This window comes from Myotis davidii, unplaced genomic scaffold, assembly GCF_000327345.1.
Source record: "Myotis davidii unplaced genomic scaffold, ASM32734v1 scaffold6, whole genome shotgun sequence".
In the NCBI taxonomy this organism is placed as follows: Eukaryota; Metazoa; Chordata; class Mammalia; order Chiroptera; family Vespertilionidae; genus Myotis; species Myotis davidii.
The window spans coordinates 16,131,668-16,157,097 of NW_006383011.1; the positions used below are offsets into that span (position 1 = coordinate 16,131,668).

The window sequence follows — 25,430 nt, forward strand, 5'->3', positions numbered from 1 at the left end:
TCAATCATAATTCAAACCCCACTTGAGCTAACAAGCTGTGTAACAAGAACTAGTTAGTTAGTCTCTGAGCTGCAGCTCCCTCCCCAGGGACATGGGAAATGGCACCCCCATCACGAGCTGATGAAGGATGAATACAGTGTCTTACGTGACAGCTTCTAGCACGGCTCCTTCCAAGAGTGGGCTCCGAACAACGGATTGTGACAGGAAAATATCTATCATTCATCTCAGTGCCTAATGCCAAAAATATTTGTTCCCTTCTGCTCCAATGTATCTTTTCCTTAAATTACTTCTATGCTTTTTTTATAGGCTCATCTTGTCTCCCCCACTTGTTAACTATCCTAAGAGGTGAGGCTGCGCCTTCCTCTCCACGGTCCCGGGTGGAGGCGGAGTTCCCTTGGCCAGTGTGGTGTCTGCACAGCTAATGCTTAACAAAATGGCACAGTAGTTAACGGGGCTTGACAAGAGCTTCTGCCCAGACCTCCCACCAAACCTAGAACTAGCTTTTGAGGCTATGAGAACAAACAAAGATTTTTAAAAAGAGGAGACAACAGGGGCCCGCAGGGGCAGGGGGTCGAGGGCAGGCACGGAGCTCCTTACCTTTACACTGCAGCCCCTGCCGCAAGAGGCCCCAGAGCAAGGACACACAGTGGTATGATTTCAGTTCTCCCACTAAGTCTTTGAATAACAGGGTCACGGCCCAGCTCCTGTGCAGCCTGGAGAGCTAATCACTGGACCTTCTACAGAACTTTCCACAAGGCATGGTCATTGCAGGTGGCAGGCCCTAGTGTGGCTCTGAAAGCTGCCCTGAGAAAGGAGGTGAAGAAAGCCTCTCTCCTGCCCCAGGGCCTTTGCTCCTGATGCCTTCAACCTGTTTGCTGCCGCTCTGTGTGACTCTGAGAGTCACTCCTTTGGGAAACCAGATCGCAGATCCATCTGATTATAAGCTGTCTCTGACCCCCAATTCTAATGGCCTGTGATGATGCAGTATTTATTTCACAGAGAATTAAAACATGGCTTTGAAATCAACTACTATGAGTATAGATAACCCCATAGTATACTGACATTCAGTCTTCTCCCAAACGGTCAGTTAGGAGAAACCCAGCTTTGCTATTGAATTCTCTTGCTTCTTTACCATCAGCAACTTCCCTAATAGTCAATCTGACACTTGTTTGTAAGATGAAGAGACAACATAGTGCAGTGGTCAAGGGCTCAGGCTCTGGAGCAGACTCCTGGGTCTGACTGTGGCTCCTTCCCGCACCAGCTGTGCGCCTTGGGGCAAGTTAATTTGACCTCTTGGCTCCTATTCTCTTTGTTGTAAATGAACATGATAACAACCATCACATTGAGGCTGTTATGGGGCCAGATGATAGATGTTAAAGTGCTTACATCAGGGCACGGTCAGTTCCCAGCGAATGTCGGCTATTGTTGTTACTGAGGCTACTTCCGCCTCCTGCGTGTTTCTGGGGTTTGCTAATCCCACTCCATTCCCCCATCACCTCATAAAGATAAGCTCCTGCTCCTATGTTGACTCTCTCCCTCACTGTTTATGAGCGTGTGGGGCCACTGGCACGTCAGTTAGCCGCTTCACTGTTCCCATGAGATAATGGCATAGAAGAATACATGTTTTCCTCATGGGCTTTAGCTCTGGGATCACACAGCTCTTGGCACAGTCTCCACAGACGTAAATCCGACTCTGGGCCACGCGCATTCTGCAGGCTGTGCCTCATGCCGGAAGGCGGTGGGCAACTCCCTCCTTTTTTATCAACACAAGGAAGAAGGCAATGGGATCTCGTAGAGATAAGGCTTTACTTGGGGACCGCGGAGGAGGCGGTAGAGGGCAGAGATGGCAGCGAAGAAAGCCCGGGACTTCAACGCTGCAAATATTTACCTCGTCGGGAGTTTCCTGTTTCTTTAATCCAGCACACTTCGTGATGATGAGCTCATGGCATCGCTTGTGGACCACGCAAGTGCACACTGCAAACAGCGAGACATGGGGAGGCTGAGCGACATGTGGGGGAAGGAAGGTTCCACCCCATGATTTAATCGGGCTTTGGCGAAGGGATAAGGGGAGCCATGCCCCTTCTGTCACCGGGTCTTAGCGTAACACCCTACCCGAAGCCCTTTGAGCAGTGGTTTCAAAGCCCTCCGCCATCCCAGCCATTCCAGTTTCCCACATGCTCTGGGGAAGAACGGACCATTTATATACAAAGGGCTTCAGCGGTTTTCTCCAGTTCCAGGAGGACCCGTCAGGTTTCTCGCTTCTATGTGCCCAGGCCAGGGAACCGTTTCCCTTCCACGCAGTCCGTCTATCAGAGACAGGACAGCGTCTTGCTCATCTCAGGACCGCATCAGGCTGGCTGGTGTGTTAGGAGGAATGCAGCAGGAGAATGTGTGTTTTGTGGTACAGAAGTTCTTAAGCTTCTGATCTGGTTGTGTCTTTACATGCCAAGCATAAACATTTCCATTCAACTGACTACCTCCACAGAAGTGGTCTGTAGCTCTGTCTTCAGTGCCATGGGGCATGTGGGCAGTGAGGGGCTGAAGAGGCCAGTAACTGTTTGCACACACAGCGATGCCCAAAAGGACCTGCCCAAGTCCCCAGGTGTGAGACCCAAGCCAACCAGTGGCTCAGTGGGGAGATGGAATGGCCTCCCAGACCAAACCACAGAGAACCCTCCACATGACCACATCACGTGCCCACCCTTCAATTCTGGACCACTTAACCTTGCATTTGTAGTCAATTAACTGCAAACAGAAACTTCAATAACTTTGAGTGCATCTTCAATGTGTAAGAGCTAACGATTCCAGAGCAGAGGCAAAAAAAAGAGAATCAGCCAGGACCATCGGGGATGCTGCATAAAACAGGCAGGGGAGGGAGCGTCCCCAGGGAGTGAGAGAGTAAGGGAGCTGATGGGATACAGAGAACCTGGTGTGGTGCCCAGGGGGACCTTCGAGGGGCCTCTAACTGATGCAGGTGTCTCCCTAGGAAAGATGGGAGTGCTACTCTCAGACCGGCTCGACCCCTGGGGCCCCCAGAGATACATCTACTCCCACATGTGCATGGAGGAGCAATGGCCAGGCAGCAACAAAGTAAACAGGGTCCTGCTTCCCAAGAGAGCGCAGGAATGGAAACTGTGGAGAGCTCAGTGCCATCAAACCCAGCACACACCTCCCACGAACATCAGTAGCATTAGTGATCGGGATGGGCCCATGGGCCCCCGGGGATTTAGTTCATACAGCACCTCTTACCTTGACATTGGTATCCCTGCTTTCCTATGACACCCCTGAAAAGAAGAACACAACCCTGTAAGTAACATCACCAAGTACACCAAGCCACCGCCTGCTGGTCACCACCCACAAAGCACCATGCACACTTGGTGTACCTAGCAGTGCAATCTCCCTCCCACTTGCAGGTGGCCCTAAAACGACTCCCTCAGAGTCCACAGAGGGCAGCCCTAGCGCTTGCGAGGGGTGCAAGGTTTGGTCAGTGAACGGGCTTGGTTTCCTACACAAACAGCCGTCCCCGTGGGACCAGCAGTGCTCCAGAAACCACAAGACTCCGGTGCTCCCTGCGGGCCTCGATAAGTCGCATGAGCCTGTCCTTGTGGGCAATCCTGGAGGCACTTCCCTGGTGTTCCAGAAGCCGGCAGGGATTACAGGTTAGTCTGTGGCCAGGACTGGGAGTTCAGTGTACCATTTGGGTGAAGGCCAACATTAGAAGTTCCTTTCATGGCCAGAAGAGTGTCTCCTGGGGCCAGTTTAGGGTCAGCATGGACACAAGCCAATCAACCTGGCCTGAGCCCTGACCTCAGGGCACCCACAACCACTGGTCAGGGAGCCCCCTGGAACTCCTGGCCTGGCGGGGGGAGCCAGAAGGCATTCAGGCTACACCTCAGGAAACCTGGAGCTCAGTGTGTTGGCCATGGGCTCAGAGGAGACCTGAATCTGTACGACTCAGCTTTCAGGACCTCCGTCCCTCCGAACATGCAATTCATAAACATGACACAGAGAACGGAGCTCGGAGGGCCCAGGCAGTCCTGGGAAGGAGGCCGTCTGTGGGTGGGAGTGGGGTGCTATTTCAGCCTCCGCTGGGTTGAGTCTTCTTGGAGCTGTGTCACCTCAGATCTCCATGCCCCCCTCAGCGACAGGTTCTGGAACACCACGAGGATGAGAGGAGCCACTCCTGGACACGCCGTCCTCCAGAGCGCAATTCAAATGCTATCCGGCTGGGTTCCTGCTGCAATTTGGCCTCATTCACTCTTCCCCACCGGATCCAAGCACGCTGGCAAGCTCCAGTCAGCTTCAAAGGCTCAGAGAAGTTGCCAGAAAGGCCGGTGGGGCTTCAGGAAAAGCATGAGCTTTCCGTTGTGCTCACCAGGGGTGGGATCCGGCCTCTGACACTTCCCAGCTGGAGGAGTGCAGGCTAGTCTTGCTTTGATTTCTGAGCCTCGATATTGTTGTTAGTGGAATGGGGTTCACAATACATAGCTCAGAGGATACCAGGAAGATTTAATTAATTATTTCCAGGGCCTGAGAGAGAATCTGGCACGGGGTAGGTACTCACTAAGTCTCCCGCCAATCCCCGAGGCCAGTGCTCCTGATCCCTTTCCACCTCCCAAACAGGCCTACTACTTACCTAGCTCTGCTTATCAAACTCCTAGTCATCATGAAAGGAGAAGTGCCACCTCCTCCAAGAAGCCTTCCCTGAGTACTTCAGCCAACACTACTCCCTCACTCTGAAACCTCAGGATCCTAGCAGCACCAGTGTTACAACAGTTACTAAGAATTGCTTTGTATTAGCAATATTGGCAGTTGAGTGTTTTTATAACTTTATTATAGAGAAATTTAAACATATACAAAAGTAAGGAGATGGACCCTCACGGGCCCATCACCCAGCTCCAACAGTGATCAATGCATGGCTGCTCCTGTTTCTTCTCTACCCTGAGCCCCTTTCCCCCTCTTCCCACAGTAGTTTTTAAAACAAATCCAAGATTCTTATCATTTTACTTGTAAAGAATCCCGTTTGTCTCTCTAAGGATAAAGACTCTTTTTAAAGAAACCACAATCGCGGTACATTGTTGGTTATAAAATCTTCACTCCTTAAATGTGATACATGATATGACCCTAACCACAAAGTCACCAGGAACCACGGTGTCTTTCCATTCGTCCTCCCAAGCACCAAACACTCACTTAGCTTTTTAGAAAAGTCTTCTGCAATTAAACCAAGAAGAAATAAAGCACACCAGCGCTTTTTACAGTTTGTAATCTCCCAACGTCCCGGCCCAGAGAAGGCATAACTAGAAGATCCCAGGAGGGAGGGCCTTACCAGATAAAATCCCTGCAGTGGGAGCAGTAGGTGGGCTGCCGAAGGTAGGTGGCCATGAACTTGTGGCCGTTGACCTGGTGGACCCTGCGCCTGACGGCCCCCTGCCGCTTCCTGGGCCGCATGCGCTCCCTGAACACGCGCTCTTCATTGTCTTTAGGGGCTGGGGAAGGAAAAGAGCAGAAAGAGAACAGTCTGGGTTAGCACAGCTAGAAAGGGACCTCCTATGGGACAGCTGCTCCATCCTCGGGTGCCTGAAAGTGGGAGGGGACGTGGGGGCCACCTTCACTGGTGGAGGGATTCGGGGGTCTGAGGAGCCTCAGTGCTCAGCTCCAGCGAGACCACACGGGGCGGGAAGGCCCAGACTGTGCAGGTTCCCACACCAGCTGCACCCTGAGTATCCGTCCCAATCCCCAGTGGCTCCAGGCGTGGCTGATCCACTCCTCCCATAGCAGCTAGGTGTGGTCAGGGTGTGGGGTCAGAAGGCTCAGGGGTCAAATCTTACTGCAACTTCTGAGCAGTGTGACCGTGGACAGCAAGTGTTCCCTTGGCCAGGGCCTCCGTGGGCATGGCCCTCTGTACATGGGGGTGACAGTGCCCACCCCACGGAGCCCTGTGGAGTCAGTGGTGTGACCTCCCTCTGCACCCAGCCACCTGGCTCAGAGAAGTAGCTGCCTATTAAATCCGGCTGTTTTGCCTCTTGCCTCTTACCTAGGCTGGGACAGGAAGAGCCTTTTCCCAAGGGTCAGAGGAGAGGGGAGTGTAACACTAGGAAAGCAGACAGTTTCTATGGTAGCCGCCTACGAGGCAGGAACCCAATCATGCTGGCATCTTGTTCTCGGACTTCTAGCCTCCACAACTGGGAGAGAGAGATCGCTGCTATTTAAGTCACCCAGTCATGGTCCTTTGTTAAGGCAGCTGCGTCGAGTAAAACATGGATGGCAATAGCTAGTACTTATCAAAGACTTACTCTAGCAAAGCATGTTACATGTGTTACATGTGGTAACTCACTGCATCTCCACAATGACACTGCTTGAAGGGCACTGCTATTCACTGCATTTTGCAGGTGGTGCAAACTAAGGAATAGAGAGTGTAAGTGACCTGCTCCTGTTAGCACAGCACTGAAGTGGTGGAGCCTGGGTTCTAACCCTGAGAGCAGGGGAGAAGCCAGTGCCTCACTGTGCACATGCTGCTCAGAGGGGCACCCTGTCTCCCTCCAGCCAGGACCAAAGTGCTCCTCCGAGTGGCTCTCATCACGGAAGAGAGCTGCTACCTGTGGCTTCTCCAAGGGTAGGGCAGGCAGGCTCTGGGCCCTGCCAGGCTCCTAGCACTAGTTCCGGCCCTGGGAGGTCGCCCCCATGGCACAGCTTAAAATGCACTGGGCGGCTCTGTGTCCTCTAATACCCCAACCCCACTCATCCCACCATAGCAGTGTCGATCCTGGGGGGAAGGCATCACCCTTCCTGGACCTCTTTGAAACTAAGATGCCCTGCAGTGGAGATCACGTGTGTGAGCCAAAGGCTATTCAAGGTCGTCTTGTCAGTCCAGAGAGGGCAGGGATGGAGGGCAGTAAAACTGAGCGGGGAGAGGCAAGAGCGGTCGTGCATGTCCAGCGGGGCTCTTAGAGGAAGCAGCCTCCGAGCAAACAGGAGGGTGTGGACCCGGAGCGCATCCTCGGGGATGCTCAGACAGGGATGACACAGGCCGGTCTGCCTGGCCCCTGCCTCCCGGCCCCCAGCCTGCCTGCCTTCCCTTTTCAACTGGTGCTTATGTCTCAACAAGTCTGACCCTGACCTCCTTCTAGGTGTGGAAAGCCACCCCCTCTTACCATGCCACAGCCTAGAGGCCGAGACCAGCTGCCCAAATTCTCACACGAAGACCTAGTTCTGTTTTCACACAGACATTGACAGACACGTGTGCACGCATGCACGCGCGTGCACACACACGTATAGAAATGTGGCAGTCATCACTCAATTGTGCAATCATAGGTGATTTTCATTTCTGCCTCATACTTTTCACTATATTTAGGATATTCTACTTTTATAAACTGGAAAATAAATGTGGTGCTTTTAAAAAACACACAAATCTTTTCAGTAGCCCTTACTAGCCACAAACCTGACCTACAAAAAACAAACCAAAACACACAGTCCTGGCAGCTCAGGCCAGAGGATGGGAATTCTCTTTGTCAAAGGCAACCTTCCAATTGTTTCACAGAAGGATTTGCCAAGAAGTATATTTAAACAGTATATTTAAGATGCAATTTAATTTACAAATCCCACAAGTGTATTAGTCATTTGATCCTGGAAAATTGTATTTTCAGTTAAGATGGAGATGAGTGCAATCTAGTTTTCTCTAGGGAGCACTGCTGTCGGGGGCGGGGGGTGGTGGTAATAGTCGTCCCCAAGGGCCTTACCTCTTAACTTTTTACAGAGATGACCAGCAACCTGTGCTTACATTGGTTTAATAGGTAAACACAGCAACCAACTAATTTATCTCCATTTGCCTTTAAAGACCTCTTGGAGAAGAGCGCTGACACCTCGATGGGGGGAGGAGGAAGGTGGGACAGGGAGCCAAGGATAAATCCTGCTAAGTCAGGGTCTGACTGGACTTCCCCACAGGGTTCTGTTGCTCCTGCCCATCCAGACTACTTCGTAAGTCAGGTCTTATGTCAAAGATGTGGGAAAACGGAAAGAAAGGAAGAGCACAGGTAAGCTTCATGTTCCCAACAGGTCCCTGGCCACCCGCTGTGGGCAAAGCAGCAGGACAGGCAACAAAAGAGGGTGGGGGCCCTGGCTGTGAAAATACCCCCATACTGCATCCCTCTGCACAAGGCAGCCGAGGGTCTGGCCAGAGTACCTTTGTGCCCATCACCCCCCCACACAGAAGGAGCAGCCTGATCACGTGAGGAGGGAAACCACAGGGTTCCCTGGCCTCCCAGCATGACCCTGCTGGGATCTGGAGTCACCCATAGAAATGGATCTCTTCAGACTTCCCACTGCTGTGAAGGGTCTCTATTAAAATGCAGCTCCCATTGGGTAAAGGTGATGCATTATGTGTGCATGTGCATGTGTGCACGCATGTGTGTGGATGTGTGTGTGAGAGAGAAAGGAGAATTAGTAGTATGAATATGACATAATTGTGTGTGTGTATGTATAAGAGAGAGACAGAGAATCAATAGTAGCATGAATGTGACACAATCCTATATAATAAAAGCCTAATATGCTAAGTGTCCAGTAGTCCGTTCAACCAATCAAAGCATAATATGCTAATGATATGCTAAGGCTGCTCAACTGCTTGCTATGATGTGCACTACCCACCAGGGGGCAGATGCTCCAACTGGTAGGTAAGCTTGTTGCTGGGGTCCAGCCAATCAGGACTGAGCAATACGGGCTGGACACACCCTGGAGCCCTCCTGCGATCCCTCCCCAGCCCCAATCGTGTACCAGTGGGGTCCCTCAGCCTGGCCTACGCCCTCTTGCAATCCGGAACTCCTAGGGGGATGTTGGAGAGCCAGTTTCAGCCCAATGGCAGAATGACAGGTCGCTATGATGCTCACTGGCCACCAAGGGGCACACGCTCAAGGCAGGAGCTGCCCCCTGGTGGTCAGTGTGCTCCCACAAGGAGGGCGCCGCTCAGCCAGAAGCCTGGCTCAGGGCTGGCAAGGACAGACTGAACACATGAGGTCAAGGGCACCCTTAATCTCAGTGCTCTCTGGGTGCCTTTTGGGTTAGAAATACCCACCAGGGAATTTCTCATAGGCCTAGACTAATGCACCCCTGGATGCCAGCACTTCCTTCCAGGGTCTTGGAAGAAGACTGCCAGATCCAAGCATCAACCTTGCCCAAGACCCTTCACCAGACTGACCAATGTGCATGACCTGCCATCCCTAAGCACCACTGTCATTCCTCACTGCAGGGCGGTCACCGACTTTTATGTTCAGGCCCTAGCAAGTAAGTATGCTATGGGGTCGTCTTTATTGTTTTTTACTTCCCTTTTTTGACTTCTTTCTGTCAGTATGGTTGAACTCAGTGTTAGGAGACTGTCTGCCCCAACTTGCATTATGTCCTCCAACAAGTCATTTAATCTCTTTGAGCCTCTGTTTTTTTATCTGTCAAGATGGGGTCATGTAATGGCTCTCCCTGAACCCCAAGCTGGTACACTTCTTTCTCTCTTTCTGGAGCAACATGACACCTCATTACTGAGGAAGAGTGAAACAGCAGCACCCCACTCTGCAAAACCTACTGATAGCCCTTGTTGTCCCCACCCTGCTGGGGCCCAGCTGCCTCCAGATGTTACACATCTGCCACTGTGAGTAAAGCAGAGAGTCAGCATTCTCTCCCCAACCCCAACCATGAGGGGCTTTAGAAAAACAGACTCCATCTCCAGATTTGGAAAACTATCAGGAAGCCTGGGCTGACTCAGCACTAGGCCAAACGCGGGAAGAAATGTGACTCGTTTGAGGAAAGGATGGGGACCTCCTCAGAAGGCTAACCCAAGCAAGTAATGAATCCAGTCCTCAAGGCAGGTCATTTCGCATCATGAAGAAGACAATTCCATCACCCTGGTATTTTTGTCTAACTAGCTGTCAAACCTTGGATATTTTTTAAAAATATATTTTATTGATTTTTTACAGTGAGGAAGGGAGAGAGATAGAGAGTTAGAAACATCGATGAGAGAGAAACATCGATCAGCTGCCTCCTGCACATCTCCTACTGGGGATGTGCCCGCAACCCAGGTACATGCCCTTGACTGGAATCGAACCTGGGACCCTTCAGTCCGCAGGCCAACGCTCTATCCACTGAGCCAAACCGGTTTCGGCAAACCTTGGACATTTTTGAGAAGCTGAAAAATAACAACTACCACTTGTGGGGCCCTTGCCATGTGCTGAATGCCATTCTAAGCGTCTTACATCCATGAAGTGCTATTCCATACATATGAGGTACTGTTCCATACACAAGGTTCTATTCCATATACATGAAGTCCTGTTCCATATACATGAGATACTATTACATACTCATGAGCTATTACTACATATACATGAGGCACGACTGCATGCTCATGAGGTGTTATTGCATATTCATGAGATATTGATAGATATACATGAGGTACTATTGCATACCCATGAGGTATTGTTACATATACATGAGATATGTAGGTGACTTACACACATCCTCTAATGCTATGAGGTGGTATTACTCTCAACTTACAAAGAAATCAAAACTCCAAGAAGTTAAATAATGAATTTGGTGAAGGTCAGTCACACAGCCAACAAACAGTAGATGTCAGTTCCAGAATCCCCACCCTTGCCTCCCAAGGATGGTAGAGTAGCCTGGGTCCCACTTGTGCCTAACTCCATGTATGGAAGTCTCCTCCCACTGTTATTCACCCGCTTCTCCACACGTCAGCCCCTACTCTCATCTAGAGACTTAGAGGAAAGGCTAGAGGGGACTGACTGGTACATGCGACACCCACACAATGGGATGTAATGCAGTGGTTACAAAAGCATATATGCTAAGTCCACCAAGAAACAATCATGGGGAAAGAAAACCAAGACATGTGTATAGTTTGTATTTGCATAAAAAAACAGAAAAGGATAAATATACTCAAACAACATAAGCAAAAGTACACCTTGAGAATTTCTGAAGGGAATAAAATAATCTTCATCCAAAATGTTCATTATGTGGATACTGGATGCCAGGCACTGTTCAGGGCATAGACCCTTGGCCACCAGGATGGACCATGGCCACTCTCTCAATTATTAATTCTCAGATATTCTGGACTTGGTCCTTACTAGACAGCCTCCACCAAGAAAGCAAGGAATTACCCTGACATTCCAGACAACAGTGATGGGAGGGAGGTGCTCCTGACAGGAGCCACACGGAAGCTTTCCCAGCAGCCTCTGAGGAGTTAACTTTCCCTCTCAACACTTCTCTGGTTTGATTGTATGGCCTTATTGGGACGCCCACCCCCACACACACACACACACCACACACCAAGATCAATGAAAGGAAAAAATAAAAATAAATAAAACTAGGTGCTGAAAACCAAAGGAGCAGTGCATTTTATTTTGTATTTGCCATGAGGAAAACAGTCTCTAATAGGTTCATGTGAGATAAATGCTTCATGACAGTTTGAACTACTAAGTAAATATTTATGTGACGCCAAAGAATATGTTCCACATGTTGTACTCACACAATACATTAAAGAAAATTTCTGTTCAAAACAGGAAAGAGGAAACAGCAATGAACTCCCGGAGAGAGAGATCATGGATCTGTATCTTCCCAGCCTGAGAGCAGCGCCTGGAATCCACAGGTGGGATTCTCCGTGCGACCCAATCAGAGGGCACTGGTGGCACTTCAGGCTCAGCAGCTCAGGTTCCATATAAACCATCCTCTTCTTGCTCTTCCTCGCGTTCTGAATGATCTGTTCTGTGTTCATGACATTGCTAATGCTCTGTCCACTTATTAAAACAAGCGTAACCTGAGGTAAAACACAGTGATGGCTGGACCAGGGGATGATCACCCAGGAAGAGTCCAAGGGCGAAAGCAGAGGGCAAACCCCCCACTCCCACCACGCACGCATGGACACGGAGCACCACTGGAGAGCAGAGATTTCCTTAAGCAGGAAGTCGGCTTGCCTCCTCCCCATCTGTACTCATTCATTCCCTCCCTCCGGCCTCCATCCATTCAAAATTACATATGGGAGTCACCGAAACTTGACTGCATGCCTCTGGTGCCCAGGAAAATCACTACTTGCCAGAAGGAAATCACAAGCAACCCACCCCCCTCCCCCAGGCAGACCTGCTGAAAGCTGGAAGAGCATTCCCAGCCTGGGAAATCAGCCAAGTGGGGCACCAGCCAAGGGTGGGGCCGGAGTCCCTGCTGGTGCCAGTGATGGGCCTGCGATTCATACAACAGGAAAGAAAGCTATTGCTGAATTCTTGGGCAACTGAGCCCTATGGAGCTTGTGTCCCTGAGGCCAGGTTCAGTCCATTGTTCATGTTGCTAAAATGCTGTATTTCAAAACGCCTGCAGGAGAACAGTGACAGAAATCCCAGCAGGGTGTCTGCTACTCCCACATGCAGCCCGTGGTCCTGGGGAGAGGGGAGTGTCAATGCCAAGTGAGGCTTGGCACCCCCCCTCAAATATATAACAAGCCTTTACAAAATTGTTTTCAATAAGCCCTGCAAGTGCAAGCACTCAAAAAGTTGGGTAAAAACTCGGAGTTGTTCCTCTCCAAGGAAATCTTTAGTAAAAGGCCGAAGATGTATATGATCTGAAGGGAAACCAGAGGATATCACGGGCCTTTTAATGCCACAGGCATCTGAGCCAAAAGGATTAGAGGTTCATTTATTGAAAACTCACACCTCTCCAGTGCAGCTGACATCAGCCACTCCACATTATCCAGACAGTTGCAGGCAGCGTTCAGGAAGATTCGAGCAGAGTGAGCTAAAACTCATACCCTCTAATGGCCCACCTAATCCAGGCTCCAGACAACTTCTCAAACAAAGTGGCTAAATGATTTCCCCAAATACCACAACAAACAAACATTTTAGTTTCCCCAAAACATCTTCTTTGCAAAGGTGGTTCTGAGTTCTCACTAATGTTTTAAAGTTAAAATTTAAAAGAAAGACCCTGGCCTGTCCCGGAGAGCTGCAGTCCTGAGCAGGTTCCCATGAGGCTGACCAGGTGGGTATTTCCTGTTACGTTAGCTGGGAAAGTAGAGTTTCAGGTAATCAGAAGATTATAAAAGAAGAAAATATAAGGCAATGAAAGAATGGCAAGACAAGGGGGATGAAGAAAGAAGGTGCTTATTAAGTGACAAAGTCCAGGCTGGCAATTGGCTAAATGAACTCCACACCTTCTCAGGAAGCAGATGGATTTGTCTTACGTAACAGAACCTCCTCTCCCCAGTGCTTTGGTCCATACTCACCAAGAAGAGAGCTCGCCTTCCTTCCACCCTCCTTCCTAGTCACCGAAGCCCAGCTAGTTTCCAGACCAGGGCGCGTGTGTGTCCCACTCCCCCTACCCCACCCCCAATGCCCGCACCTCTCCCCAGCCAGGGCCACTGCAGTCTGGGAAACCTAATGAATTCCCAGTTATTGCTTCTGAGGGCCCCAGAAACTCCCATCTCCTACTGAGCTATCTTCCATGGTGATATGAGAATTTGGGGGAAAGAACAGTCACCAAGTGAGGAGAGTATGTTGATAACAGCTCTACGAAACATCAAAGACGTCTGCTAAATTTTGGACTGCATAGCTATAAACTCCCATACAGTGAACATGAAAACTTCCAAGGGCAAAGAGGGGAGAAAACTTAATTTTTCCATTCTGATGAACCTAAGAACATATTCTGAGGCCACAGATTCTTAAGGAAGATGTAGTTAGCGTAGATTTTAGTGGCAATAAAGAACAAGTGGAGATCAAGTTCCCCAAATAAGTTATCTTTGTCCAGAGGGAAAAAATGACTGGCCATAGGCCCTGCCTTGAATAAATCTCAACCAACTTCTTGCAGGTATATATTCTTAGTCACTAGGACCCCGGGGTAGAAGCTGTTATGACTCAACATTATCCAGCTCTCATCCTATAAGTTATTGCCTTGGGGCAGCCCAGGAGTTGTGTCTTTACATATAGAAGATGGCACTTTCCTAACCTGGAAATCTGGTCCCTTCATATAGGGAAGTTACCTGCCTGCCCTTTAGGTTAGTCTTGGCTTGAGCAGTAACTGGGACTAGGCAGAAAGGTTAAGCTGAAGTGAAGGTCTACCATCCAGTCTTCCGAGTCTCCAGAATCCTAGCGATGGATTAGCACTGTCCCTGGCCAAAGCACATTGCTTCCACATGTCGAACGTGTGAGCGAGTCTGCCTATTCCTACGAGGTCACGGGATGCCAAAGAAGAGAGAACTGAAGTCCATCTAGAGCAAGCATGTCAAACTCAAAGGCTAACACGGGCCAAATAAACAAGGCATGTGGCAAGCTGAGAGTTTGACATGCTCGATCTAGAGGAAAGAGACAGAAAGCAATTTTGGTTCCTGGGAGAAATAAGAAAGGGTTGAACGAGAGGTATGGTATCCAGTCTCCATGATGACTCTTGTCTCCTGGCATCCTCCTTTGTGTGGGCCTTTCCTATAATAAATAGAGATGACCCGCTGGCTTGTGTAACCAGAACAATTGTGCAGAAATGACAGTGTAACTTCTGAGTCTGGGTCAAAAAAGACACTGTGGTTTCCACCTTGCTCTCTCTGGGATCACTCACTCTGGAGAAAGCCAGCTGCCATGGATGAGGACACTCAAGCAGCTCTGTGAGAGATCCATCCGGTGGGAAACTGAGGCCTCCTGCCAACAGTCAACAGTGACTCGTGAGCCATGTGTGTTGGCTACGTTGGAATCAGATCCTCTGCCCCCAGGTGAGTCTTCCATTGACCACAGCCGGGGTCAACATTCCAACTGCAAGCTCATGAGAGACCATGGGCCAGAACCATCCCACTAAAGCTGTAGAATTCCTGATCAACATCAACATGATGAGATAATACATATCCATTATTGTCTTAAGCTGCTAAATTTGGAGTAATCTGCTACACAACAATGGATATATAATTCAAGAGAAAATGGGTAAACCAAGCAGGAGAGATGTGGGGTAGACATTGGAAGCAGTTTTTAACTGTAAGGACTATACATTCCCTCAATAAATATTTACTGACTGCCTCCTGGGTGCTAGGTACTGTGCCTCTACTTTGTGTTACACATTAATCCTGCTGATGGATAAAGAGAGAGGGGAAGAATAAATATTGACAGGACAGGTTATATTAGAATCCCAGTCACATGGCGAAAGTGAAGTAGGCTGACCTGGCTGCTGAGAGCTGGGAAATCAAAGATACTGGTGTCCTAAAAAAAATCAAAGTGATCCCTGGTGGTCTCAGCTCCACAGTGTTAGCTTTATCCCTTAAGCTTGAGCTGTAACCCCTGTTAGAATGCAGATCCTCTGGGAGAGCCATTATGAGTTCAGTGTGGATGAATTGCAGATCCTTTTTTGGAGCAGTTGTACTGGGAAGATGGGAAAATTGTGGGGCATAAAGGGTTCGTAGGGCCTTCAGGGAGAATGGTGGCAGGAGATAAATTTTGGAAATGTTACAGTCAAAGGCTAATGGGTACTTGGCATATCTCAAGCAGAAGATAAAATCGGTTTTAAAAAAAATCTAATAATAAAAATAATAGGCACCATTTGCTGTATAATACGTGATAAGAACATATTTTCTAGACTTCTTCAAAGGATTCTACAAGGTGGGCACTATTATCTCCACTATACCAGTGGTTGGCAAACTGCGGTTCGCGAGCCACATGCGGATCTTTGGCCCCTTGAGTGTGGCTCTTCCACAAAATGCCGACTTCTGCGCATGGGCCACGAAGTTTCAATCGCACTGTACGTGCACGCCCACACGTGGTATTGTGTGGAAGAGCCACACTCAAGGGGCCAAAGAGCTGCATGGGGCTCACGAGCTGCAGTTTGCCAACCACTGCACTATACGAACGAGGGGACGGGGGCTAAGGAAACCTGAGCTACTTGCCCAAGGGTGCACAGTTATTAAGTGCAAGAGCCTGGTTTGGTACCAAGGCCCATCTGGCTCCAAAGTTCACAGTTTCCCCACACACAACACATGTTAAAGAACATGGGTAAACATTACTGTCCCTTTTTCATCTCATGTAGGAACTGGCAAAAGCATGTAAGAAAATTTGAGGTGGTGTTCATATTTCTCTCACAGGTGGTCTGTAGACTTTTTAAAAATTTCCTTCTTAAATGGTGTCAAAGAAAAAACGTTAAGGAAAAATTACTAACAGATTGGAAGGGGAGAGGCCAATTTCTTTCAAGTGAACATGGGGCTTGATGAGAAGTTCTGAAAGTTGTTTTGGAAACCAGACGGCTGGCAAAGTAACAGAAAACAAAAACTCAGAGACAACTCACTTTCCTACCACACTCCACATGCCAGGGAGCACGAGGGGGGACGAAGGGGGAGAGCAGAATGACCAGAGCCCCTGCTTTCAGACCACGTACACTGATTCCAGTATTTTCCCGCTGAACGTAGAGAGGCAGGAGGAGCTGTGAGATAGCAAGCACAACCTTCACATAGCCAACCACCTCCTGGAACAAAAGGTTTCTCTCTGCGTGAGCCAAGCAAGGAAGAACGTTTCAGATGAAAGTATTCCCTAATCCTGACCCACACCATTGAGTGTCTGGCAGGAATACATAGCCATAAACGAAAAGTCTGGTCTCTTTCCCAGGTCAGTCCCCTCCTCAAGACTTAGGTTACAAAGATGCAAGTTCAATAATGCTATTTTAAAAAAATAAATGTTATCCTCTTTCTTCAAACAGAGCATTTAGTAAAGGTCCAGATCAAATCTAACGGGAAGCTCTGGCCAGTGCGGCTCATTCAGATGGCTGCACCAAGTGGTCGCTGGTTCGATTCCTGGTCAGAGCACATGCTCAGGTTACAGGCTCAATCACCAGTAGGGGGCATTCAGGAGGAAGCCAATGTTTCTCTCCCTCTCCTTTCTAGTCTCTCTCTCAAATAAAAAAAAATCCCTATTTTTTAAAAATACATATATTACTGGAAAATTAGAATTGAGAGGTTAAAAAAGTATGTGTGTGTATAAGGTATAAGAACTAAAACAAAGATATGACACTATATCTTTTGTTCTTTGAAACCAACTTCCTGTGAAAAAAGAGTGCAGTGTTGAAGAAGGCACCCTTCCCCTATTCTGGAGCTGCCCAAGCCTGGGCTAGCAGCCTGGTCCAAATGATCTGTGCAATGGAGAGTTCTCTGCTTGGGAAGAGCAGGACGATGATTTTCCTCTTGCCCTGGGGAAGGTTGGAGCCTTTTAAAAGCTTATGCCCTTATTTGCAGCTTGAGGGAATCCCAGTAGATTTCAGAGTGAGGATGACCTGAAACTTGACCACTCATTAACCAGAACTACTGGCTGATTCTCAACCGATCAGCCTGAAATGTATGCCCATTAGACCCCTGACTTGGCTCTATCTGAAGTTGATGTCTCGCTTGAAAACCTTCCTAGATATCAGAGCCGGCCTCTCGTTTCTCCAGGGGAAATCTCATTTCCTGTCGCAGTGTGATGGCTAAGGGAGTTCAGAAAAATATTTTAAAGGCTAAAAGGAAGGGGAAAAGAGGATCTTCTTTCTTTCAGACAGACAATGGCCACAATGTCTTATCAAATCTGAATTAGAACATAGAAGAACCTAGATCAAGCCCATTAACATAATTCCATCACCGTTTTCTTCTAAATGACCTAAATTCTCTTTACCTCCTTAAAATAACAGTGATTCTCAAACTTGAGCATGCTTCGGAATTATTTGGAGGGCTTATTGAAACACACACCACCTGGCCAGCGTGACTCAGTGGTTGAGTGTTGACCTATGAGCCAGGAGGTCGCGGCTCAATTCCCAGTCAGGGCACATGCCCGGGTTATGGGCTCAATCCCCGGTGTGGGATGTGCAAGAGGCAGTCGATCAATGATTTTCTCTCATCATTGATGTTTCTATCTCTCCCTCTCCCTTCCTCTCTGAAAGCAATAAAAATATATTCTAAAAAAAGAAAGAAAGAAACACACACTGCTGGGCCCTGTCCCCAGTGTTCCTTTCAGTGGGTTTGAGGAGTGGCTGCGAATTTCACATTTAACTAGCTTACAGGTAATGCCCATGCTGCTGGCCTGGGACCAAAGTTTGAGAACTGTCTGCCAGCGGTGGATCACTGGTGGTCCATGAGGTCCGAAAGGTTGGCGACCGCTGGGCTAGACCACATTAGCCACTTTACCTGAATCATCTAAAAGTGAGATACAGCCGTAGTCGGTTTGGCTCAGTGGATAGAGCGTCGGCCTGCGGACTGAAAGGTCCCAGGTTCAATTCCGGTCGGGGGCATGTACCTGGGTTGCGGGCATATCCCCAGTGGGAGATGTGCAGGAGGCAGCTGATTGATGTTTCTCTCTCATCGATGTTTCTAACTCTCTATCCCTCTCCCTTCCTCTCTGTAAAAAATCAATAAAATATATTTTAAAAAAAAATAAAAGTGAGATACTTATGTATTCAAAAGTAACTAGGGCCCTGCACTGATGTAGAAAGCCAAAAAGACCATCACTCCCCCCATTACAGCACAGCTCTGTGAGGGCCTCAGGAGGCACTGCTCACTCACCCCAGGTGAGGGGGCTGCAGGATGAACCCCTTCCTCCCCTCAGCAGCTCAGGTGGTCATTTGGGGTGTTCACCACCTGGGAAATGGGGGAGAAGCCCGCATGTATGATTCCCTTCTTCCTCTGTTCTCCCAGGGAGACACCTTGAGCCTCTCTCCCTGTATTACAATAGGAGCTTTAAAATACACAGAGACCATGGCCTCACCCTCAGACATGCCATTAAATGGTCAGGGAGCAGCCCTCCAGGGCATTTTCAGCTTCCCAGGTGATTTTAGCCAAAAGTCACTCGTGAATTTGTCCCAAAGGAAGTCTGTGTTCTTACTTTCTCTGCTGTTCATGTGGCCATGAGGACATCTTCACAGCCAGGGGGTTTGTTTCACTCCAAAAACCAAAAGAGCTAAAGAAAATGGCATTTCTTTATGCCTTCTTTTTCTTCTTCTTTTTTTCTTTTTAAAATATATTTTTATTCATTTCAGAGAGGAAGGGGGTGGGAGAGAGAGAGATAAACATCATCTCTATGATGAGAGAGAATCACTAACCGGCTGTGTCCTGCAGGCCCCACAATGGGGATCAAGCCCACAACCCAGGCATGTGTCCTGACCAGGAATCAAACCATGACCTCCTGGTTCATAGGTCAACGCTCAACAACTGAGCCACGCCGGTTGGGCAGGTCTTATTTTTCTTACAGACAAAGTCACTAGATAAGACTGCAGGGGACGGGTGGTGCCACTTGTGTGACTTAGGTGAGTCCATTCATCCCCTTGAAAACTTGACTCTCTGTGCTTCTCCCACAGCAGCTGGTAAATTAGGATCAGCAGGTGTATGAAAAAAATTGGAACTAATATTGCATGGCAACACTAGCTCTCAGTGAGACTCACCTGGAGAGGAGTGAAAGATGCCAGGCCCCGGCCCACCACAGACAACTCAATCACAGTCTCTGGGAGCAGAGCGCGGGCACTGGTGCTGCTGTCAGCTCACCAGGGTTAATAATGTGCAGCCAGGGTTGAGAAGCGCTGATGGAAAGGGTGGGTGGTGGCGGTGCAAATAAAAATCAGGAGAGGCATGGAGGGACCACAGCACTGATGGAGCCCGTGGCTTCTGACTCAGCAGTTGCCAGTGACATTGCAGCGTTTGAGTTCAGTGGTTTTGAGGCATGACTGAGAAATAGGTGTTCCAGGGGAGGTATCCTCAGGAGGAGAGAGAGAAAGAAGGAAGGGGAGTCGGTATTCAGGGAGAGGAGGAGAGGACGAAAGAGGGGACGAGATGTTGAGAAACATGAAAAGTGCCCTTGACTGGGAGTCTGGTAACAGGATAAGATCTCAGTTCTGACACTAATCAGATAGGTGAGCCCTGGGTAAGCCATTTCTCTTGCCTGGGTCTCAGCTGCCTGTGAGATAAAATGACAAGGGTGGCTGTGTGTTTTCAAGTCCTTCTGATCTGAGATTTTCCAGGTGTGTTCTGTCAAAACCACCAGAGTGTTAAATGGGCATTTGTCTGCGTCCTGCGTCCTGAGGGAGAAGCAGGGGCTTTGGAGCTGAGTACCTTCCAGGTAATCTCATGCAAATGCTAAACACTGAGACCTGGTCAAGGGCTTCTATGGAGCTATCAGTTATTTGAAATTTCATTATCACACACACCACTCAGTAACGTCAAAAGAGGCAGCTGGCTTGACCTTCCTATTTTTTTTAAAAAAAAATATTTTTATTCATTTCAGAGAGGAAGGGAGAAGGAGAGGGAGATAGAAACATCAATGATGAGAGAGAATCATTGATTGGCTGCCTCCTGCATGCCCCACACGGGGGATTGAGCCCACAACCCAGACATGTGCCCTGATTGGGAATTGAACTGTGACCTCCTGGTTGGGTGACCTTTCCATCCATGCAATTAGTTTTGGGGGTGAACCTAGCGTACTCTGTAAAACAAATTCTCCTACTGTAATCTATAGTTTTCTTTGGCTACTGTGTTTTGTGTTTTCTTAGTTTATAAGCTCCTTGAAAATGGGGACAGCTTGTCTAACAGAACGTTGGTGTTGTGTGTCATGGCTTAAACAAAGCCCCTTCAGTGGTCTTCCTTTTCTACAAAGTTATGTTCTTGGAAAGCTGCCCGTCAGTGGAACTGCCATCAATCAAACCCAATTTTAAATGCACATTAAGTGCTATATAAAGAGCCGTGTGGTGTACGCTTTTGAAGAGTGCCTACATTTTGGGAGGAAATGCTAATAATTACACCTTAATTCAACTGTTTGGTAAGCCTAAAGTTTTAACATAGCAATTTTGATGTAAAATAGAGGTTGTTTTGTGTTCCTTTCATTTGAAGTCTTAACAAGGGGTTCTGGGGCATATATTATAATACATTCTATAGTTTGTGCTCCTTCAGAATATGTTCGGCAAAAGGAGGGTGTTTCATTGGTTTAAACTTTAGCTGCTTATGTGTACTGAGCCACTTACAGACACAGAACAGTGATGACCTGTGCGTGTTTACAAGGCCCAGGAGCCACATGGTGTCAGGAAATGAGCATAATCTCTGTGAGTTGGGGCCTAAGTTCTCCTGCTCATCACCAGCTAGCTGTGTGCCCTCGGATGAGTCCCTTTCCTTTCCTGGCTTCGGTTATCTGTGTGATGGAAATATTGGACTGTGTGGGGTTTACAGGTCCTTCTCTGCCTTCCGTGGACAGAAATTAGGCGGAAAAGATATGAGAAGTCATGGACGTATAAGAGAGTCTTTATTATAGACCAAGTAGCCATTGCTACCAAGTAGTCATTAGAAAAAACCATTCTTCAAAGTAGCCCTTGCTAATACTACAGCAAACACAGGAGCCATACTAAGCAGCCTCACACCGCTGGTCAGTAACACATCTTTATGCCAACTTAGGCAAAAGAGGCTTCTAGCCAAATAGTGACATCATCACTTGGGCTACAGAAAGGCACGCCTCCAGGACCTCATCTTCGCTCCCCTTTGGACAGGTGTTTCCGCTATACCCACTTTCCCCTGAAAATCCTGGGGAAAAGCTGAGCCGGCATGTTCCAAGGTTCTGGCTCAGCTCATTTATAACCCATTTCATTTCCATAAAATTTAAATGAAAAATAGATTCAGGGGAAGTACACCAGAAAACAAATGGGAAGGCAGATAGGCCATGTGACCTTATTGCATGGTTAGCCAAAGGTTGACCGAGCATGACTCACAGCCACCAATGATCTGAGCAAGGGTCTTGTGGGTCTGGAACCTACTGGTGGGCAAACTCTGGTCCCCTTGCTTGGTACTCAGCCAACATCTTAAACCCTGGGAGGGGCTCTGTCAGGTTCATAATCAATCTGGCCTTGCAGATGGATATTAATGGCAGCCCTAGTCATTAATAAACATAAGACAACTTGTGCATGGAGATTACTGAATCCACTCCACTTTTTTGGTTTATCATCACTGCCATCCACTGCTGGCCTCATACATAGGCATAAGGGCCCTTCATGTGGTCTCACTGAAGAAGCTGGAGAAACCCCTCACCAAATGGTCTTCCCACCAGCACCCAACATTCTCCCATGAGCAAGGATTCTTGCCTCTCAAGAGGCTGCATTAAATAAAGGCAAAGAGCCCTGGCTCTGGGGTCACACACCTGGATTCTAACTCTGGCTCTTACCAGCAGGACAGTTACACAGCCTCCCTTTAAGAGCTCTATAAGGATAATAGCAATACTAAAAGTGGTATTTGGAAAAGCACTGAGCACAGGGCCTGGCACATAGTACACGACAGAATGCACCTGACAGCTGCAGGGAGGTGTGGAAAGATATAAAATATGCCAAGGGAGTATCATACATGACAGCTGTGGTTTCAGTTGTGGTGTGGCCCTCTTAGGTCCTCCTCTTAGACTGAAATCTTCCTGGAACATGTCCTTGTCTTAGTGCATTCAGGTGTCCGTCAGTTCCCTGCCTCATGGGAGGAACCCGTGGCAGCCGGAGGCTCAGGAAGGGGAGGTTGGAAGAACAATTACTGGAGAGAAGGGCACCGAGAGGTGTGGCTGGGAACACAGAGACAAGTGTCTCCACGTAACTGAGGGCCTCCTCTGCACCCATCAAAAATGGTTTGGGGCGTGGATGGAACTTACCCACCCAAATGTCCAAGGATTTCTAAGTGAGGTCATTTGAGGGTCTTCTTTTTTTAACTGAGGATTAATTTACATAGATCTTAAGTGTACACGCTGATGAGTTTTGACAAATCACTCCAACTCGAGCTGTCTTTTATGTACTGGCTCCAAGACTTCCATACGGAGCTCACACATCAGGACACCCACTTGGAAAGACACGGACCCTTCCCTGCAGGCCTGAACCCGAGGCCATCCACAAAGTGCGGAACAAAGGTGGCGCCAACAAGTTGGAATGGAGTGAATGGGACTAGAGCAGTGAAGCAGAATGGAGAGGTGAACTAAGTCACCAGCTAAGTGATTCCATCCTAAAAGGCTGTGGTATTGCCCTAGCCACTTGACTCAGTAGATAGAGCATTGGCCTGCAGACTGAAGATTTCCGGGTTCAATTCTGGTCAGGAGCACATGCCCAGGTTGCAGGCTCGATCCCCAGTAGGGGGCATGCAGGAGGCAGCCAGTCAATGATTCTCATCATTGATGTTTCTATCTCTTTTCCTTCTCTCCTCCTCTCTGAAATTTATATATATTAGAAGGCTGTGGTATCCATGAATCTGGGCAAGAATCTGCATGGAATGGCCCTGTGGGAGTGTCACAGTGGGTGAGCACTGGAACTGACCCATGACACCCAGATTCTCTCCACACTTGACTCACCCATCACCCCATTCTCTTGTTTCTTTTGTTTTATTTTGGGGTTTTTGTTGTTGTTGTTAATCCTTACCTGAGGATATTTTTCCATTGATTTTTAGAGAGAGTGGAAGGAAGGGGAAGAGACCGAGAGAGCAACATCGATGTGAGAGAAGCATGGATTGGTTGCCTCCAGCACGAACCCTGACGGGGGCTGGGGATTAGTCTGCAATCAAGGTACATGCCCATGAATTCAGGACTTTTCAGTCCATGGGCCAACGCTCCATCCACTGAGGCAAACCCGCTAGGGATCCCCACTCTCTGTTTTTGAGAAAACTACATCACAGCTAAGGGCCTCCGCCTCCAAACTTCGTAAAACCATGAGTGGACCAAGTGCTTTTCTGTGTTTTGTGTTTCTGTGTTTTTCTGGCTCCAGCAGGTTAATCCTCTGCTGGTGATCGGGACAGGGCCGTTTCACTGCATGATGACTCCAAATTCCCCCTTGTTTACTTAACGCAGACACAGCCTCCCCTGCAGCTGTCTGGTGCGTCCTGCAAACTGGGACTTTTGACAAAGAGGACACAAGAAAGCAGGCAGGGGGGCTCGGTTTACGCCAAGATAGTGCAGCTCAGCACGTTTGTATATCCTGGTGTCTTGGGAGAACTCCATATTCCCCTGTCCTTCTCAAAGGCATTTGGGACAGTGGAACTGGAAAACATTGAAGAATAAAATAAAAGAGATCTAGAAAGAAGACATTCTCATATCTGTAATTCTGAAGACTTTGACTATAGGGAAACTAGTTCTCATCTTGTATGTCTAATTCTAACTAACCTACAAGGCCCAGTTCAAATGTCCCCTCCTCCTGGGGAGCCCTCCCAAGCCCTGGTAGAGGGGTTCATGGAGGACTCGTGTGGCCCTTTCCCTGCACCCCTCTTTGCGCACATGTCCCTGTACTATAATGATGTGTACGCACCTCCTGTCTCCTGGCTGAGCTGGTTATGGTCCTTTTCATCTTTCATGGGCTAGTTAAGAGCTTTGTACATGGTAAGTCAAACATCCTTTTTAAAAATGGAGAAACAGTGAATGAGTATTAGTCATGTTTATGGTAAACTGAATTATGTCCAAAGGAATTCACCACCTACAAAGGAATTTACCTCCTACAATATTCAAAAGTAGGAAACTACTTAAAATGAGCTCTTAAATCCTCCTGAATCTTCACTGATGTGTCCTGGCCTACAAGATGCAATTATTCTCTTTGGCAAAGATGAGTTGCCAATTTAGAAAACGCTATAAAAGTTGAAAGATTATCTGGAATAAGTAATAATGTAAATAGTCACACGCATTTGCGTAGCACTTTGAACTACTGTATAAAGAAAGGAAACACAGGGGCAGCTAACTCCTGTGGGGTGAGGGTGGGGGTGAGCGGACAGGGAGGGCAGGGAGGCCAGGCCGCTGTTTCTTCACTCCCGACAGCATCCTCTGCATGTTGGGCAGTGCTTGTCTGTGAGCATGTGTGGGTTTACTTTATTTTTTTAATATAGTTTATTGACTTCAGAGAGGAAGGAAGAGGGAGAGAAAGATAGACGAGAATTATAGATCAGCTGCCACCTGCATGCCCCCAACTAGGGATCAAGCCCGCAACCTGAGCATATGCCCTGACTGGGAATCGAACCATGACCTCCTAGTTCATAGGCTGACACTCAACCACTGAGCCACACCAGCTGACTGTGGGTTTATTTATTTATTTTTTTATCTTCACCTGAGCATATTTTTCCATTGATTTTCAGAGAGAGTGAAAGAGAGAGGGAAAAACAGAAATATCAATGTGAGAGAAACACATCAACTGGTTGCTTCCTGCATGAGTCCCGACCAGGGCCCAGGCCAGAGAGGAGCCTACAACCAAAGGTACGTGCCCTTGACTGGAATCGAACCCAGGACCCTTTGGTCCACAGGCTGACGCTCTATCCACTGAGCCAAACTGGCTAGGGCTGGGTTTACTTTTTAAGTCATGTTTAATTAAAACTAAAGTTTACAGACACTTTTGGCACAGATACACTCCTTTAATTATGTGTGTATTGTAATACATACAATGCGTCATAATGCATTTTGTTGTTGAAAAAATGAAATTTCAAAGAGGTTAAATGACTTGCCCAAGAGTTA

The 25,430-nt window shown here is 48.2% G+C and overlaps 1 protein-coding gene across 1 annotated transcript in view; it reads right to left on the reverse strand.

The window, feature by feature from the left end:
- Positions 1-25,430, reverse strand: part of PRKCE (protein kinase C epsilon) — a 446,492-nt gene that overhangs the window by 161,940 nt on the left and 259,122 nt on the right. The window contains exons 3-6 of the mRNA XM_006778637.1: positions 5,327-5,486; positions 3,250-3,284; positions 1,840-1,974; positions 598-675 (exon numbers count right to left, since the gene is read on the reverse strand). Coding sequence (XP_006778700.1) covers positions 598-675; positions 1,840-1,974; positions 3,250-3,284; positions 5,327-5,486 — 408 coding nt within the window. The remainder of the gene's footprint in view (positions 1-597; positions 676-1,839; positions 1,975-3,249; positions 3,285-5,326; positions 5,487-25,430) is intronic.